General features: G+C 42.2%; 1 protein-coding gene and 1 non-coding gene across 5 annotated transcripts in view; both read right to left on the bottom strand.

Annotated features, from left to right (window-relative positions):
* The window catches only part of Dnaaf9 (dynein axonemal assembly factor 9), a 173,080-nt gene that overhangs the window by 108,505 nt on the left and 44,511 nt on the right, over positions 1 to 20,064 (bottom strand). For 3 of the 4 annotated variants that reach the window (XM_045155827.1, XM_045155829.1, XR_006638495.1), the window contains 5 exons: positions 14,785 to 14,866; positions 13,150 to 13,186; positions 6,350 to 6,437; positions 4,420 to 4,496; positions 879 to 923 (listed from right to left, as the gene is read on the bottom strand). In XM_045155827.1, the coding sequence (XP_045011762.1) occupies positions 879 to 923; positions 4,420 to 4,496; positions 6,350 to 6,437; positions 13,150 to 13,186; positions 14,785 to 14,866 (329 nt within the window). The remainder of the gene's footprint in view (positions 1 to 878; positions 924 to 4,419; positions 4,497 to 6,349; positions 6,438 to 13,149; positions 13,187 to 14,784; positions 14,867 to 20,064) is intronic. The other variant, XM_045155828.1, reaches the window with a different exon arrangement.
* LOC123463112 lies at positions 10,962 to 11,068 on the bottom strand. The gene has a single exon (XR_006638724.1). It is a non-coding gene; the product is annotated as a U6 spliceosomal RNA (small nuclear RNA).

Here is a 20,064-nt window from a genome sequence, read left to right on the forward strand (position 1 = left end):
AATGAACTTTGTGCATCTGGCTTTATGTGGGCCACTGAGCTTTGCAAGCAAGTGCCCTTAACCACTAAGCCATCTCTCCAGCCCCACCAACAAAAACTTTTTTTCTTGTTTTTTTTAAGGTAGGGTCTCATTCTAGTCCAGGCTGACCTGGAATTCACTCACTCTGTAGTTCCAGGCTGGCCTTGAACTCAGAGATCCCTTAATCTTTCCTCCCAAGTGCTGGGATTAAAGGCATGTGCCACCATACCTGGCTACCAACTAAGATTTTTTTTTTTAATTTAATTAAAAAAATTTTTTTTAATTTTCGAGGTAGGGCCTCACTCCAGCTCAGGCTGACCTGGAATTCACTATGTAGTCTCAGGGTGGCCTCGAATTCATAGCAATCCTCCTACCTCTGCCTCCCAAATGCTGGGATTAAAGGTGTGCACCACCATGCCCAGCTTTTCTCTCCTTTAATTTCCAGCACCAGTACTTTAAACATGCTAAGCAAGAACTACATAATCAGTGCTGACTAGCTTGCTCTCTCTCTTTCTGCTCTGTTTTAAATTGGTGGGAGGTGGTGGTGGTGGTGGTATTTGTTTTGAGACAGTCTCATTCTGTATCCCAGACTGTCCTCAAACTTTTTTTTTCAAGGTAGGGTCTGGCTCTAGTCCAGGCTGACCTGGAATTCACTATGTAGTCTCATGCTGTCCTCAATCTCATGGTGATCCTACTACCTCTGCCACAGTGCGCCACCACACCCGGCTTTGTCCTAACTCTTGATTTTACTGCCTCTACCTCCTGAGTGCTGGATTATAAGTATGTATTTATATCACCATGCCCAGGTAGCCTCTCCTCTCTTTGTCTCACGTAAGGAGTCATCATAATCACGCACTTACCTTCCCTGATTATTCACAGCATGTATATGAAAAGCCATATTGGAGCTGTAGGTAAGAAAGACAACAGAATTCAATCTTCTCTTGTTGAGTACTGGGTTGGAATCCTCCCAACCACTTGCTTCTTCAGTGTATATGTTGGGACTCTCAAGGTCACTCAGTGAAGTATGTATAATCCTTGTTTAACACAGATCTACCTTAGCTATTTTAGATACCTTTCCCAGGGTCCAACCACATCAGCTAATGTGGAGCTAGGGTCTTATTCCATTCATGGCCTTGCCTCTGTGCTGGTTCTCAGTGCTACCTTAACTCTTGGCTGAAAGCAGAACAGAATGTCCAATACAGACTGGGAATGGCCTCTCTCAGCCCAGAGCCTCCTGCTTCACAGCATCTATAGACCATACTCATCTTCCTCATTTTCACTACCTTTGCCAGCCCTACTCTGTGCCCAAGCAGAAGCTATGTTTCTGCTATTTGAAGGCAACTACTACGGAGCCACACAGGGTTAAACCTTCAGAGCCAAAGAATAATAGAATATCTAGAAAACTTTTCTGGTTATTTGTGGGGGGAAGGAGGGGCAGGTGAGGTAAGTATGGCAGGGGAAGCTTTTAAAGATAGTCTTTATAGCTATGACTGGCCCAGAACTTGTGATCTGGCTGGCCTCAAACTTGCACTGATGCTCCTGCCTCTGCCTCTCCTGAGTGCTGGAATTACGGGCCTGTTGCTCTGCCTCCCAAAGGCTGGGATTAAAGGTGTGCACCACCACACCAGACTAAAATGAAGTTTTTAAAGTGTATAATCTTTTCTTTCTCTCTCTCTCTTTTGTTTTCTTCTCTGAGGTAGGGTTTCATTCTAGCTCAGGCTAACCTAAAATTTACATCTAATCCTCCTACCTCTGTCCTCAAGTGCTGGGATTAAAGGTATGTGCCACAATGCTCAGTTTCCCCACCCCCCTTTTTTTTGTTTTTTTTGAGTTAGAATCTCACTCTAACTCAGGCCGACCTGGAATTCACTATGTAGTTTCAGGGTGGCCTTGAACTCACGGCGATCCTCCCACCTCTGCCTCCCAAGTGCTGGGATTAAAGCCATCAAGCCTGGCTGTTGTTTTTTTAAATTTTTTTTGTTGTTGATTTTTGGAGGTAGGGTCTCACTCTAGCCCAGGTTGACCTGGAATTCACTATGGAGTCTCAGGTGGCCTTGAACTCACAGCAATCCTCCTACCTCTGCCTCCCAAGTGCTGGGATTAAAGGTGTGAGCCAGCATGCCCAGCAACCTCAAACTTTAAACTGAAAGCAAGCCTTCCTTAAGTGGTTTTTTGTCAGATATTCAGTAACAGCAACAAGAGAGTAACTAATACAAGGTTAAGTGGACTGAGTTGTTAAGATTTACCTATGGACAAAGACTACACAGAGATGCAATGGCAGGACTACAAGGAACCAGATTCCTTATATAATCTGACAGGCAGAAGAGTTATAGGGCAAGTCTCTTAACCAGTGACTTTCTTCATGTGTCTATGCTCCCTGTCACTAACAACTCTATCTCCCAGGTTCTGTTGCTTCTCCTCATTACCGTTGGAACCAAGCCGATTAGGGCTCCCAAGGATCTGGTATACATCTACCTCACACTCTAGAGCTCAGATATGCTACTCTTCCTGGTACAGTTCATCCATCTTTCACTAGCGGCTTGATTATGAATGATTCTCCTTCATATATTCCATTATCTTATTGGCACATTTCTCAAAAGGGTAATGAAATATAAATTACAAGGAGCAAAAAAGTCTTTAAAAAGCATTTTAAAATTCCTTATAAAAATTATCAGCTATGTAACCTCCTCCATGTAGACCAGCTGACAGAAAGCTGGAAGAAGCCATTCTGCATGCAGTTCAATGGGAGAAAGAGAAATCACCAGTGAAGATACTCAACAGTGGACACTGCAAAGCTTATATTTGGCCAGCCAGGCCAAATGACCCAATGGGTGCAATAGTGGCATGTCTGTCAGGGTGGAAACCAACTGTCCTCTAATTGGACTGGAGGCCCACTCCATGGAAGGGAATACATCCCTGACACTGAAAACTTAAAACAGGGGTAATCATGAGCCCTAAGGGGGTAACGTCTGCTGCTGTCTAGCTAAATGTATATGCTATGCTTATCAAACTGCCCAGTAAGCACTTCTGTTAATGTTCATACCCTTTTATTAATGCTACTCTCACTTTTGGTAGAGAATCTTCTCTTTTCAGATGGCAGTGACCTTGGGATGATTCAGAAGGTACCATGGTGCTAGAAAGAAGTGACCACAGTGCTCAGTACTTCAATATCTCTATCACACCTTCCAAGGTTCAGGGTCTAATGTGGAAGAGGTGGCAGAAAGAATGTAAGAGCCAAAGGAAGGGTAGGACTCCTTACAATGTGTTCCCTCCAGACACAAAATGGCCTGGATATCCATGACCTCATAGTGCCTGACACTATCTACACAAGACCATCATCAGAGGAGGAAAAGATTATGACATCAAAATTAAAAGAGACTGATTGAGATGGGGAGGGGATATGATGGAGAATGGAGTTTCAAAGGGGTAAGTGGGGGTGGGAGGTATTACCATGGGATATTTTTTATAATCATGAAAAATGTTAATAAAAATTGAGAAAAAAATATATCCCATGGTAAAACTCTCCCCCCCCCACTTTCCCCTTTGAAATTCCATTCTGCATCATATCCCCTTCCCCATCTCAATCAGTCTCTCTTTTATTTTGATGTCATGGTCTTTTCCTCCTCTGATGGTGGTCTTGTGTAGCGTAAATATTAAGAGAAGTTCTTACTGGGCAGTTTGATAAGCATAGTATATACATTTTTTCAGACATCAGCAGATGTTACACCCCAAGGGCTCATAACTACACCTGTTTTAAGTTTTCAGTATCAGGATGTGTTTCCCCCCATGGAGCGGGCCTCCAGTCCAGTTGGAAGGCAGTTGGTTTCCACCATGACACACGTGCCACTATTGCATCCGTTGGCTCATTTGGCCTGGTTGGCCAATTATAAGGCTTAAGTACCTTCACTGGTGATTTCTCTTTCTCCCATTGAACTACATGTAGAATGGCTTCTTCCAGCTTTCTGTCAGCTGGTCTACATGGAGGAGGTTATCAGCTCAGTTCCAGAAGGATTTCTCAGTGGCCTTGCAGCCCAAGTATGTGGAGACTTCAGCAATAGGGTCTTACCATCAATTCCTGGTGGGAAACCAAGGGCCTTGGCAATGTACCATGGGATATTTTTATAATCATGGAAGTTATTAACAAAAAATTTGAAAAATAAAATAAAATAAAAATTATCAGCCACAGGGGCTAGAGATATGGCTCTAGTGGTTAAGGCGCTGGCCTGCAAAGCCTAAACACCAAGGCTCAATTTCCCAGTACCTGCCAAAGACAGATGCACAAAGTGGCACATGCATCTGGAGTTGGTTTGCAGTGGCTAGATGCCCAGGTACACCCATTTTCATTCTCTCCTTGTAAATAAATAAAAAAATATATATATAAAAATACCAGCTACTGCTTACCATAAGGCTGCCTTAAATGGAACCAATTCAAAGAAATCTAACCCAGAGTCAAGGGTATGTTCTGCTACCTCCTTGGCCTGTAAAAGCAGAACAAAACAGATAATTTTTAAGCATGAAACAGGATACATTATCACTGACAGGAAGAGCCCTTCTAACACTCACAGCCAGTGCCCCTTTCTTCTTCTTCTTCTTCTCCCCCCCCACCCCCGAGGTAGGGTCTCACTTTAACTCAGGCTGACCTGGAATTCACTCTGTAGTCTCAGGGTGGCCTTGAACTCACGGTGACCCTCCTACCTCTGCCTCCCTAGTGCTGGGATTAAAGGCGTGCACCACCATGCCCAGCTTCCCCTTTCCTTTTATACAACTATTTTATATATATCAAGAGATTAAAGTGAAATCATTAGGCTATAGGAATCAGGTGTCTGTTTTCTTCAGCCTGGATTCACAGGAAGTTGTGATAATAAGGCACGTGGTCACTGGCATCTGATCTACAGGAAAGATGGAAGCAGCTGGAGTAGCATGTGAGCTCTAGAAAAGTGCTTTCTCTCTTTCTCCCATGGGGGAGGAACCACTGCTTTCAGTTTCTGCCAGATGTTAAGAATATTCAAATAGCTAGCACTATAGAAGCTCAGTTAGGAATAACAACAACAACAAAAAGATGTAAGAACTGATAATGGAAGGACATCCCATGGCTTTGCATAGGACTTCTACTGTGGTAGCAGCTAAAAGGGCTGAGAAAATCTGCACCACCACCAGTATTCAAGTTCAGTAATGTGGGGGAATGGCAAGGAGCTGGTAACTACAACTACAGTCTCCCTGATATCTACTCCATATACAACCTTTCCAATGTCAACTGGCTTCTTTCAGGAAAGGTCTTATTGGCATTGGGAGGTATCTCTTCTCATCTCCTTACTGGGTCAGATTTAGGAATCCAACTCAGCAGGTTAATCGCAAAACAGCAAGGAAGAAAATGGTCAGAGCAAAAATACAAATGCTTGCCTAAGAATGGCAAGTCAGATTTTCTAGTCTGTCCTAGATTTTTTTTTAATTTATTTTTTGTTTTTTTTGAGGTAGGGTCTCACTCTAGCCCAGGCTGACCTCCTGGAATACACTTTGTAGTCTCAGGCTGGACTTGAACTCAGTGATCCTCCTACCTCTGCCTCCCAAATGCTGGGATTAAAGGCATGCGCCACCATGGCCAGCCCTGTTCTAGATTTTTAAACATTGATTTACACTAGAAAACCAAACTACGTAGCTCAAAAAAAAAAAAACAACAACGTAAGAACTTAATATTAATTTTTTTGTTTTGTTTTGTTTTGTTTTGTTTTGTTTTTGTTTTTCGAGGTAGGGTCTCACTCTGGTCCAGGCTGACCTGGAATTAACTCTGTCATCTCAGGGTGGCCTTGAACTCATGGCAATCCTCCTACCTCTGCCTCCTGAGTGCTGGGATTAAAGGGGTACACCACCACGCCTGGCTTAATATTAAAATTTAGTGGAATAATCTCCATCTTTTTGCTTTGTTCTGTTTTTTGTTTTTCAAGGTAGGGTCTCACAATAGTTCAAGCTAACCTGGAATTCACTATGTAGTTTCAGGGAGGCCTTGAGCTCATGGCAATACTCCCACCTCAGCCTCCCAAATGCTGGGATTAAAGGCATGTGCCACCATGTCAGGCTCCCATTTTCTTTTAACCTCTAAAAGCGTTTTATTAACACAACAATGACTTTTATTTAACACAACTATATGTCTAACACAACCAAGTATCCACAAAGATATGCTGATTAGATGTCACTCCCAAAGCAACAGCAGAGCAGCTCTTTGGTGCCATGTAGGCCCTAGCTCACACAAAAGTAAGTACTGCAAAGCATCCAAATAACAAGTGAATAGGATTAAAATGACAACTACCAAAAGAGAAACGTGGTATTAAGTTACCTTTGTCAGACTGGAAGTTTTAGCATAACATGCAATGCCAGCCAAAACAGCTTCAATGACAGCAGCATATATCTGGGATAAGAGCCTACTTTAAAAACAAAGAGTAATGGTTAACTACAGTATTATAAAGTCTCATCAAAAGCTGCATGCCCATAAATGATAGTCCTCAAGGAATTTTTATTTTCCATTTTGAAACTGTTTTGTTATGTAGGGCAGGCTGGCTTCCTACCTCTTAAGTTACTACAGTGACAGGTGAGAACCACCATGACTGACTCCCAAGTAACTAAATTTTAAACAAATTGAGAAAAATACTAAATGGAATTCAATGGAAAAAAAGAATTCTAAACTCACTGAAAAAGGAAACTTTTAAGCTTTAATTCAAAGCTTCTTAAACTTTAGGAGTTGTGTAAAAATGTAGGGGCTATGAAAAAGTTCCTGAGTAGAAAAGGTTTCTAAATGTACAGTAAGTAAAACTTAATTCAAACTCAAATGTATCATGAATCCCGGGTGTTTCTGACAGTGTTCTCTTATGTGATCTTGTGACTTTACTGCAGCTTTGGTTCTAAACACAGAACATGCACACTTTCCACTGTTCACAGCCAAACCACGGAAGGTCACAACTGCTGCCTCAGACAGCTTAGCTTACATGTGTATGCTATAAAATGCACTGTTTGTACTGCACATATAAACTTGTCTGCTGCTATAGAAACATAATGGTTTTATTATGGGAAACAAAGACCTAATATTTTCCTATTGTCATTCCTCAGTGTGTAAATATCAAGTTAGTATATCGTTGCATTATAATTTATTGGAATGTTTGATTTAAAAAATTATTTGAGCAGGGCATAGCAGTTTATGCCTTTAATCCCAGTAGGGATGGGGGGGGGGGGAGAGGTAGAGGATCCCTGTGAGTTTGAAGCCAGCCTGAAACTACAGAGTGAGTTCCAGATCAGCCTGGGCTAAAGTGAGACCTTACCTTGAAGAAAAAAACAACAACAAAAAAAACCATAAAAACTTGTTGTTTGAGGTTCTGGCTTGAATGTTATAAAAAAAAAAAATCATTAAATAAGTTTTGCCTTAGGATTGGCTTTTCAAAATTTTCTTAATCTGTACTTTTTAATCTTTATTTTATTTTGGGGGTTTTTTGGAGGTAGGGTCTCACTCTAGCCTAGGCTTACCTGGAACTCACTCTAGTTCCAGACTGGCCTCGAACACATAGCGATCTTCCTATCTTTGCCACCTGAGTGCTAGGATTAAAGGCGTTCACCTGGCTAATATTTATTTACTTGAGGGGGATGAGGTAGATATATAGAGAGCATGGGCATGCCAGGGCCTCTAGCCACTGCAAACGAAGCCCAGATGCATGCACTACCTTGTATATCTGACTTATGTGGGTACTGGTGAATTGAATCTGGGTCCTTAAGCTTTTTAGGCAAATACCTTAACTGCTAAGCTATCTCTCCAGGCCTAGATCTAATTTTTTATGTAAAAATAAATAAGTAGGGCTAGAGGGATGACTTAGCAGTTAAAAATGGTTTAGCAGCACTAGGGAGGCAGAGGCAGAAGAATTGCTGTGAGTTGGAGGCCTGAGACGACATAGCAAATTCCAGGTCAGTCTGGACTACAGCAAGATTCTACCTCAAAAAAACAAAATAAATAAATAAATAAACAAATATGAGCTCCTCTGTCAAAGATCCATCTTTCCAATTTGTGAGCAAACGGAATGAAATTAGTAGCCTCCCTGCACCCTTTGTAAACAGAAGTAGCTACCCACGGATCAAGAATTCCTCAGTGTACTGATACAGACTTAAGGTTTTTCCAGCAACTAACCATTACACACCTTCATGTCCTCTCTTCTCCAGACCTGGTAAAGACTGGCTGCTACTGTGAACTAGGAATGGGGAATCTTAGGGGCAAGAGAGATGGGCCAGTTAAAGAGAAGCTGGGTTCAATTAAAAAAATTAGTACTTAAGAGCCAGGCATGGTGGTATATGCCTTTAATCCCAGCACTCAGGAGGCAGAGAGGTAGGAGGATTGCTGTGAGTTCAAGGCCAGCCTGAGACTAACTCTACCTCAGGAAAACAAAACAAAACAAAACAAAACAAAACAAAACAAAACAAAAATAATACTTGGAGGGACTGGAGAGATGGCTCAGCAGTTGAAGCACTTGCTGAAAAGTCTCACAACCTGGGTTCAGTTCACCAGTAACCATGTAAAGCCAGATGCACCAAGTGGCATGTGCATCTGGAGTTCATTTATAGTGGCTAAAGGCCTTGGCATGCCTACTGTCTCTTTCTCGGTCTCCCTGCTTCCAAATAAATACAAAATTTAAAAATTTAATACTTGAAGACCATTCTCCAAACACCTTGTCTGGTCAAGACAATAGAGAATCTTTCTGAGAGGACCTTTCACCTTCCTTCCAAACCTTGCTCTTTCTTCTTGATTTCTTTTTAGTTTTTTGAGGTAGGGTCTTACTCTAGCCCAGGCTGACCTGGAATTCACTCTGTATTCTCAGGGTGGCCTTAAACTCATGGTGATCCTCCTACCTCTGCCTCCTGAATGCTGGGATTTAAAGGTGTGCACCACCACACCTGGCTTTCTCCTTGATTTTTTCCTTCTCAAAGACATGTAAAAAAGTTTTATTCTTTGAAGTCAGGCCAGAATTGCAAGGAAGCTCTCCAGAAAAATCCCAAATCTATTCCCCTTTAGGAAAAGTTTTCTCATATTTGGCATTCTGAGCTACATAATGCTTTGTTATGTGATGTGTGTGTACTGTGAAATTTCAGGATGTTTATTTACCAACACCCCTCATCTTTATTCATTACACTTCAGTAGTATTGTCCAGCTGTGACAACAAAGTATTTCCAGACTCAAATATGCTAGGGTGGAAAAACTATACTCAGTAGAGAACCACTGCTTTAGGGGAAGGTGACAGGGCCAGGTTCTTATTTACTTATGTATTACTTTTTAAAATATTTTTATTTATTTATTTATTTATTTATTTATTTGACAGAGAAAGCAGGAGAGAAAGTGAGAGACTGGGCACATCAAGGCCTCCAGCCACTGCAAACTAACTCCAGACACATGCATTCCCTTGTGCATCTGGCTATTATGGGTTCTGGAGAATTGAACCTGGGTCCTTTGGCTTTGCAGGCAAATGCCTTAACTGCTAAGCCATCCCTCCAGCCCATCTTTTTTATTTTCTTTTATTTTTGGCTTTTTCAAGGTAAGGTTTCACACTAGCCCAGGCTGTCTACATTGTAGCTCCAGAGTAGCCTTAAACTCACAATGATCCTCCTACCTCTCTCTGTCTCCTGAGTGCTAAGGAAAGGCATGTGCCATCATGCTCAGCAGGGCCAGGTTCTCAATTAGGACACTTACAGAGAAAAAGGGCTACTAATCCATTGGGTCCTGAAAGCCAAGGTAAGGTACCTGACAAAGAACCAACAAAACCTCACAAAAAGTATGTCTAGGCCAGGCATGGTGTATATATCCTTTAATCTCAGAACTCAGGAGGCTGAAGTAAGAGGACTGCCATGAGTCTGAGGCCAGCCTGGGGCTAGAGTGAGTTCTAGGTCAGTTTGGGCTATAGTGAGACCCTACCTTGAAAAACAAAAGTATAATTCAGCCTGTGAGACTCCTACAACAAGTAGAGTGGGCAGAAACACAGAAAAGATCTGGTCTAATCCAGCAAGTAGAGCCTCTGGAGTGGGATAAATTGTCTAGGGCTACAGAAATTCATGGTAGACCAGATGCCCTTCCTCTTACCACACTATACTATATCACCTTTGATTCTGTGCTGCTTATTGTATCATGCATCTCCATTTCATAGATAAGAAATATGAGTTGAGATGAAAAAGAAGAGAGACAGAGAGTTTATATAACAAAATGACAGCTCTGTAGATCACTACAACCTAAGATTGTTTGCCAGGCCACAACAGAGGGTAGGAAGGGACCTGGCAGGCATGCTGCCCATGAGTTTGTCTACTTCTGGGTGAGACCTGAAGGATTTTTCTCACAGTGATGCTATAGTAAAGTGTTTTCCAGGGTTGTTTTGAGACAGGGTCTCATGTAGCCAGAATTAGCCAGAAAGTTCCTAGATAGCTAAGGCTAGCCTTAACTCTTGATCTTATAATGCAGCTATGGATGAAATGGAACTTACTATATAGACCAAACTAGCTTCAAAGTTGTGCCTCTACTTCCCAAGTAGGGATTACAAGCATGAAGTACTACACTGGGTAAGATGAAGTTTATTATAAAGGGCAACCTTAAAAGACATATCAGAACAGCATGTGGTGGCACATGCCTTTAATCTTAGCACTCAGGAGACAGAAGTAGGACTACATACTGAATTTCAGGTCAGCCTGGGCTAGAATGAAACCCTACCTCAACCCCCCCTCCCCCGTTCCCCTGGCACATAGTCCCAGATTTTTTAGGACAGGACCCACATTGTAATGGGAAAACATAATGCTAATAATGTAATCATAAAGTAAGAAATATGAAAATAAAGGAAAGTAAGATTATTTATAATTTTCTCTGACCTTATCCATTAGTATCTTACAGCAATCTACCTACTTCAGCCTCCTGAGTGCTGGGTTTAAAGACATGTGCCACCATGGCGGAACGCTTCATGAACTTGCATGTCATCTTTGCACAGGGGCCATGCTAATCTTCTCTGCATCATTCCAATTTTAGTATATGTGCTGCCAAAGTGAGCACTATGTTTTTTTTTATTCTTTATTATTTATTTATTTGAGAGAGAGAGAGAAAGACAGAGAGAGAATGGGCACACCAGGGCCTCAAGCCACTGCAAATGGACTCCAGATGCATATGGCCCCCTCTGCATCTCTGGCTTATGTGAGTCCTGGGGAGTCGAACTGGGATCCTTTGGCTTTGCAGGCAAACATCTTAACCGCTAAACCATCTCTCCAGCTCCCGATGTTTGTTTTTTTGAGTCAGGATCTCACTCTAGCCCAGGCTGACCTGCGCAGGGTGGCCTTGAACTCTCAGAAATCTTCCTACCTCTGCCTCCCAAGTGCTAGGATTAAAGGCATGTACCACCATGCCTGGCTTTTGTTTGTTCTTTGAGACAGGGTCTTACTCTGTAACCAAAGGTGGCATAGAGCTTGCAGCAATCCTGTAAGACTCCTGATTGCTGAGATTCCAGGTGCCAGTTATCAGCTTGGTTGTGCATGTCCATAGTCCTAGTACTTGAGAAGCAGCCAGGAGGATCATGAGTTTAAGGCCAGCCTTGGCTGCACAGCAAGTTCAAGGGCAGTCTGAGATATATGAGATCCTGTCACAAAAACAAAACAAACAAAAGAGAGAAAGAAAGAAAGAGAGAGAAAGGAGATGAAGTGCTGGCTTGGCTGGCTTTCTGTATAAGCATAAAAGCCTGAGGAGACCTGAGAGACCATTTAAGTTCTATCCCCCCAGGACCCACAAAACACCTGGGTGTGGCCAGGTATGTCTGTAGCCCAAGAATTACCAGACTGGTGAAAAATGGCAAAGATCTAGGATCAGTAACAGACTCCAGCTAAAATAAAAATCAGTGGAAGAAAGCCAGGTGTGGTGGTACATGCCTTTAATTCCAGCACTCAGGAGGCAGAGGTAGGAGGATTGCCGAGAGTTCGAGGCCACCCTGAGACTACAGTGTTAATTCCAGGTCAGCCTGGACCACAGTGAGACCCTCCCTCAAAAAAAAAAAAAAAAAAAAAAAGTGGAAGAGTATTGAAGCAGGACACCTAACACTCCAGTCACTGCAGTGAGAACACCCCACTGCATGGACACAAATACCACTCACTACATGACACACAAAAACAAAAAGAGCAGACTAAGCTGAATATGGTGGTTCACACTTGTAGTCCCTACATTTAGGAGGTAGAGGTAGGGTTGAAGCAAGTCTGAGACCAGCCTAGTGTATGCCCAGGCAAGCCAGGGCTATTAGCAAGACCCTTTCTCAGGAAGAAAGAGAGAGAGAGAGAGGGAGGGAGGGAGCCAGACTAGCTGGGTGTGGTGGCACCTGCTTGTAATCTGAGTACTTGGGAGGCAGAGGCAGGAGGATCACAGTAAGTTGATGATGCCAGCCTGGTCTACATAGCAAGTTCCAGGCCATCCAGGACTACATAATGAAACTGTCCTCCCAAAAAAATCAGGAAAGAAAGAGATGAAGTGCTGGCTCTGCAGTTAAGAGAACTTCTTGTGCAAGCATAAAGGCCTGAGGTCTATTCTTATTGGCCTTTGAAAAGCAGTGGTCTAGACTCTACCACTTTATACTGGGAGTTCAGTTAAGTGAAGGAGAATATTTTCTGGAATTTTGATGAGCTTATTTCTTGTCTGTGATTTATCTAGCCAACACTAGGTAGGCTAAAGTTATAGAGCCAAGATTCAGAACATGGCCTTGAATGCCAAGTCTAGAGAAAACATTCCTTAGACCACATGGGCTTTCATAATTTTTTTTTCTCAATGAATTTCAGAATGTTTGGTTTTGGAAAAGCTCTTAATAAAAAAATTACTATGTACAAAATACACAAGGGGGAAGTTATATCATATACATGCACATTGTGCAGGTAAGTTTCAGAGTTCCAGAAAGAGGGGCAAATGGAAAAGCTGGCAAAATCCTCTGACCTGGACTCCAAATTGAGAGACAGGTTCTGGAGCCTTTTTGGAAAATTCTATAGCAGTGTTTGCCTCTTAAGTAGAGATATCACAGATGTCACTGCTGATCTCAATAGGAAGTAGACACGACAGCCACAAACTCAATTTTGAGAAAGAAAAAACAGAACAGACTAAAGACTTACATTTGTTCAGTTTTCTTGGGCAGCTTGTCATTATCACCTGTCAAAGAGCATTACATATATTAAGAATGAGACAGTGGGGCTGGGGAGATGGCTTAGAAGCCTAAGAGCCCATGTTTAATTCCCCAGTACCCATGTAAGCCAGATGCACAAGGTGGTGCATGCATCTGGAATTCATTTGCAGTGGCTGGAGGTTCTGGTGCATCCATCCGCTTTCTCTTTCCAATAAATAAACAACTTAAATTTTAAAAAGGATGTGACAATAGGGGCTGGAGAGATGGTTCAGTGGTTAAATGCACTTGCTTGTAAAGCCTTAAGGTCCAGGTTCAATACCCCAGTATCCATGTAAGCCATATGCACAAGGTGGCACATGCACCTGGAGTATATCTGCAGTAGCTGGAGGCCCTGGTGCACCTATTCTCTCTCTCTCCCTCTCTCAAATAAATAAACATTAAAAAAAAAGAAATGTGGCAATGGGGGCTGGAGAGATGGCTCAGTAGTTAAATACACTTGTTTGTAAAGCTCAAAGGTCCAAGTTCTATTCCCTAGTATCCACAAAAAGCCAGATGCACAAAGTGACACCTGCATCTGGAGTTCATCTGCAGAGGCCCTGGCGTGCCCATACTCACTCTATCTGTGTCTGCCTTGTTTTCTCTGTATCTCTCTCTCAAATGAATTTTAAAAATTATAAAAAAGAATGTGATAAGAGAACAGGGTATACAAACACTTCATAATAAAGCTAGAGGTGCTTAATTTGACTAGAAGGCAGCTCAGAGAACTACATTCCCCCCACTTTTAGTTATATACAATCTAAACAGCAGTGGGATTTGGCTTTTGCTAATGTCTTCCTGGACATTGTCATGTTCCACTTTTACAACCCACTCTGAGCTGACACTCTACAGCAGAGATGTGCAGCATCTTAGGCACTGGAATGGTTATACCGATACTGTCAGTTTTTCAAAGTTTGAGATTCTATTTCAATCATCTGATACAAGCCATGCTTCTTTGCATTTTCTTGTCTTTTTACTTATCTAAGGGTTATGATACATTTCACTCTGGGTTGTAGTGCTGAAATCTACATTCATTTAAAAAGCTTTCTCAGGCTAGAGAGATAGGCTTCGTAGGCAAGTGCCTTAACCACTAAGCCATCTCTCCAGCCCACCTGCAGCTTCTGAGTATCCCAGTACGCAGGGAAGTCCTTATGAGCCTACCTCTTCTGGAGGGCATCACAGCAGTTTCCCAGCACCTGGGTGCCTTTCTATCATGGCTTTCTCCCTTTTCTCACAAAAACAGTCAGGCAAGAATTTGGCCAAGGCATCCAACCTACTCCTGAACCTCCTATGTCCTGCTATCTTAAATTATACCATATTCATCTTGGCCTTTCCTCTGATACTGAGCCTTACACATAGTTCGACCTCCACCATAGCTTGAACCAATGGTCTTTCTCCTGAAACACATTCTGCAAGGAATGTGTGGTAGACACATCAACTCTTGATGCAATCAAGGAGGAAGTAGAGGTCTATAAAATGGCGTGAATTTTCTAAGAAAATTAGTAAACTGTAAATTAATCTCTCCTTCATAGGAGAAATCATTCATCATTCATTGGATAAAAATTGATAACTATTTTCAGGGACTTACCCAAGTAAGGAACATGAGTAGCTCCAAAAAAGTACGTTCTTGAACATGCCAGAGGTCCCTTTGGTGAGACACACTGTGCGACCTGAATCAGAAAATAAATAAGCAAACAAATAGCAAAGAGACATGTACTGCTTAAGAAACATACAGTTAATGAAAATAAGAAATTTTACTTTACTAAAAACCAATTTATTTTTTGAAGATACGGGAGAAAGCATCACTTAATTTTATTTGTGCACCTGGCTTTTATGTGGGTACTGGAGAATCTAACCTGGGCTGTCAAGCTTTGCTAGCAAGCCCGTTTAACCACTGAGCCATCTCTCCAGCCTGTACTTAATTTTATTTTTTCAAAGGTGTCTGTTGTGTGTGTTTAGTTTGTGTTGTTGTTGTTTTCAAGGTAGCATGTGTTGGGGTAAGCCACAGTGGGAGTTAAGATTTCCCAGTATACCTCAGCTGATAACATCATGGCATGGGAAGGTGACAAACACAATAGTATTTCCAAGCACAGAGAGATAGAGAAGACACAGACAGAGAATGGGTGTGCCAGGGCCTCTAGCTGCTGCAAACAAACTCAGAGGCAGAGGCATGTACCATCTTGTGTACCTGGCTTTACATGGGACTGAGGAATCAACCTTGGGTCATTAGGCTTTGCAGGCAAACATTTTAGCCACTCTCCAGATGCCCACCCCCTCTTTTGAGGTAGAGTATCACTGTAGTCCAGGAGGACCTGGAACTTGTTCTATAGACCAGGCTGGCCTTGAATTCATGGCAATCATTCTTAGCTGAAAGCCAAGAATCTACTTTTTATTTTCAGTTTTTTAAGGTAGGGTCTTGCTCTAGCCCAGGCTGATCTGGAATTCACTATGTAGTCTCAGGGTGACCTTGTATTCACCGCAATCCTCCTACTTCTGGCTCCCAAGTGCTAGGTTTAAAGGCATGAGCCACCATGCCTGGTGAAAGTTAAGAATCTTCATTGACCTTTTGGGATTCTGCCCCAAGGAGAAGTCCCTTGTTGTTGGGGGGAGTGTCAAAGGTCAGTAGAGATCTAGCCTTCTCTAAGACTATCCTGAAGAGAGTTAGAGAGTGGCCCCTCATTTCCAGTCTGGCAAGGAAGGGTATCTAGGCTTTTAACTCCATGTAGACAGGGATGGGTGCAAATATTTTTGTGCTGTTTGGGTAGAATAGTTATAAGTTTTCTGTCTAATAGGCTATTCCTTTTCTGGTCTTTAAAATATCTCTGACAGCTGGGCATGGTGGCACACACCTTTAATCCCACCACTCGGGAGGCAGAGATAGGAGGATCCCCATGAGTTTGAGACCACCCTGAGACTCCATAGTGAATTCCAGGTCAGCATGAGCTAGAGTGAGACCCTACCTCAAACAAACAAACAAAAACTAAAATATCTCTGATATTCTCCAGTACCCAGTGTGGATCTAAATGGGGAAAACCCCAGAGAACTCACTACCATCTTGCTGCACTGATCCTGAGGTCTTCAGCCAGTCCTTCTCTCCACCTTTCAGAGTCTGCATATGCTTATTTTATATCAAATGTTCATGGTTTTTAGTTGAACTTAGTGGAAGAAGGGAAAAATATGGTTACTCCTTTTTTCAGTGATGCAAAAGTTGGATTGCCCCCTCTATTTTTGTTTTTGTCATTGTTTTTTTTTTTTTTTTTTTTTTCCGAGGTAGGGTTTTGCTGACCCGGAATTCACTATGTAGTCTCGGTGTCCTCAAATTCATAGCAAACCTCCTACCTCTGTTTCCTGAGTGCTGGGATTAAAGGTGTGTGCCACCATCCCAGACTCTAGAGATGCCTTTTTAGCTGGCATTTTTTTTTGTTTGTTTGTTTGTTTTGTTTTGCTTTTGTTTGTTTGTTTTTTGAGGTAGGGTCTCACTGCAACCCAGGCAGACCTGAAATTCACTATGTAGTCTCAGGCTGACCTCAAACTCATGATGATCCTCTTACCTCTGCTTCTCAAGTACTAGGATTAAAGGCTTGCACCCCCCATACTGGGCTCTCTAGCTGGCATTTTCTATAGATTTCAAGAATGCTGTTGGGTCTTTAATCCCAGCACTTGGGAGGCAGAGGTAGAAGGAACACTGTGAGTTTAAGGCCAGCCTAGGAGTACAGAGTGAGATCCAGGTCAGCCTGACCTACAGTGAGACCGTACCTTGGGAAAAAAAAATGCTGAGGGGCCTTAGCGATTAAGGTGTTTGCCTATAAAGCCAAAGGATCCTGGTTCGACTCTCCAGGACCCACATAAACCAGATGCACAAGGGGGCACAATTATTCAGAGCTCGTATGCAACGGCTGGAGGCTCTGGCATGCCCGTTTTCTCTCTCAAATAATAAAATATTTTAAAAAATGCTGCTGGGCATAGTGATGCATGCCTTTAATCCCAGCACTTAGGAGACAGAGGTAGGAGGATCACCATGAGTTCAAGGCCACCCTGAGACTACATAGTGAATTCCATGTCAGCCTGGGCTAGAGTAAAACCCTATCTTGAAAAAAAAAGAAAAGCTGAATCATAATAGGGTCTTAATTCTCCCCTTACAGATTTGACAGCACATGTGTTCTGGTAGCTCTGTTCTAGCTTACTGGTAGGCCTAGGTTTTCAGCACAGAGAGGCTGAACAATGTTCACTTGGGTTTCATGTGCTCAAAATCAAAGATAAAAAATAATTGTACAGGGCTGGAGAGATGGCTTAGCGGTAAAGTTCTTGCCTGTGAAGCCTAAGGACCCTGGTTCAAGGCTCGATTCCCCAGGACCCATGTTAGCCAGATGTACAAGGGGGCTCACGTGTCTGGAGTTCGTTTGCAGTGGCTGGAGGCCCTGGCGCGCCCATTCTCTCTCTCTCTGTCACTCTCAAATAAATAAATAAAAATAAACAAAAAAATTTTTAAAATAATTGTACATACTATCACATCTTTCCAGGTTGATAAGAACATTTAAAAATACTTTCTGAGGACATGGCTCCAGGTGTTAAAGGTGTATGCTGGTTGAGGTTCAATTCCTTACTACCCAAGTAAAGCCAGATGCACTAAGTGGCACATATGTTTGGAGTTTGTATGCAGCAGAAGAGGCCCTGGAGTTCCCATACTCTCTGTCACTCTCTCCATCTCTCCTCCTTTATCCCTTTTCCCTCTTGAAAATAAATAAAAATATTATAGAAAACAACACAGGGCTGAGCTGTGCATGGTGGAGCATACCTTTAGTGCCAGCACTTGGGAGGCAGAAGTAGGAGGATCACCATGAATTCAAGGCCAGCCTGAGACTACAAAGTGAATTCCAGGTCAGCCTGGGCTAGAGTGAGACCCTACCTTGAAAAACCAAAAACTAAAAACTAAAAACTAAAAAAAACGCAGGGTGGTTCAGTCATTAAGTCAGATTTACAAAGTGGTACATATATCTAAAAGCTTGTTTCCGGCAGGAAGAGGCCTGAGGCACCTATTCTCTCTCTGTCTCTCTTCTATCTCCCTCTACTTGCAAATAAATCAAATATATATATATATATATATACACACACACACACACACACACACACACACACACACACACATACACACACACACATGCACATATACATACATACATACACATACACATATGTTAAATTTTTTTCTACTTATTTGTCTTGAAGTAGGGTTTTACTCTAGCTCAGGCTGACCTGGAATTTACTATGTAGTCTCAGGGTGGCCTCGAACTCATGGCAATCCTCCTACCTCTGCCTCCCGAGTGCTGGGATTAAAGGCATGCACCATCATGCCCGGCTATATTAAATTTTATTAATTTATTTACTGAAGGGAGAAAGAGGGGGAGGAAAAGGCAAATAGAGAAAGAGAATAGATGTGCAAGGGCCTCCAGCCACTGCAAAGGAACTCCAAACATGTGTATCACCTTGTGCATCTGGCTTACATGGGTACTGAGGAACTGAACCTGGGTCCTTAGGCTTTGCAGGCAAGCATCTTAACCACTGAGCCATCTCTTCAGGCCTAAAATATTTTTAAAAAGATAAAATGAATACAAAAAATTTGGGCTGGAGAGATGGTTCAGTGGTTAAAGGTGCTTGTTTGCAAAGCCTGATGGCCAGGGTTTGATTCTCAAGTATCCACATAAAGCATATGCACGAAGTGGCATACACATCTGGAATTTGTTTTTAGTAGCAAGAGGCCCTGGAGTACCCATATTCATTCTCAGTCTCTCTCCCTCTTGCTCTCTCTCTCTCCCCTTGCAAATAGGTGAAAATATTAAAAAGTACTTTGCTGAAAATAATTTTATAATACTTAAAATTCTACTAAGTCCCATGAGTCAGGTTTTTTTTTTTCTTTTCATGATTCAGGTTTAATGTTTCCTTTAATTTTAATTTTTTTGGTTTTGTAGGTAGGGTCTCACTCTAGGCCAGGCTGACCTTGAACTCACAGCGATCCTCCTACCTCTGCCCAAGAACCTATGTAAAGTCTGATGCAAAAGATGATACATGCATCTGGAATTAGCTTTCAGTGGCAAGAAACTCTGGCATGCATACACACACACAAACACTGGCAGTGCACGCTTTTAATTCCAGCACTTAGGAGGCAGAGGCAGGAGGATCACTGAGTTCAAGGCCACCCTGAGACTACATAGTGAATTCCAGGTCTGCCTGGGCTAAAGCAAGATCCTACCTTGAAAAAAAATAACAAAAGAAAACAAAATTCTAAAGAGTATAGCAAGTAATATACCATCTAATACAAAAGGAATAGTGATCATCAAGGTTATGGCTATAAATGTAAATCAGGATATAATACATTTAGGCTTAGAATGACTTTTTAAATTAACGTACAAGTTTTATTCTACAGGGTGTATGTATGTGTATGTATATATATGGATGTAAGCAGAAGAACAGATTATTGGTGGTGAAAAGGCCTAAGTGAGGTCAGGGGAAAAGAATGGGTAAAGGAAAGGTTGGGGAAAGAGTTAATCAAAATCTAAAAGGGTAGGTATAAGTCATATGGAAACCTACTTTTTTGGACAATGGCGCATCCAGAAGCCATAGATTGTTACTAGAAAATTTTCAGTGTGAGGGATGGGATACCTTCCAGTGAGTTGTTGGCCAGGGAGGTTATCGATGGTTCCCCCACACCAAAAATAAATAAATAAATAAAAAATTACAGGTCATTGCCGAGGCTCTTGGTTTCCTACCAGGAACAGATGGTGTAAGACCCTACTGCTGAAAACTCCACATGCTTGGGCTGCAAGGTCACTGAGAAATCCTGCTTGAGCTGAGCTGAAAACTTTCTCTGTGT

The sequence above is a fragment of the Jaculus jaculus genome, chromosome 8 (assembly GCF_020740685.1).
Source record: "Jaculus jaculus isolate mJacJac1 chromosome 8, mJacJac1.mat.Y.cur, whole genome shotgun sequence".
Taxonomy (NCBI): domain Eukaryota; kingdom Metazoa; phylum Chordata; class Mammalia; order Rodentia; family Dipodidae; genus Jaculus; species Jaculus jaculus.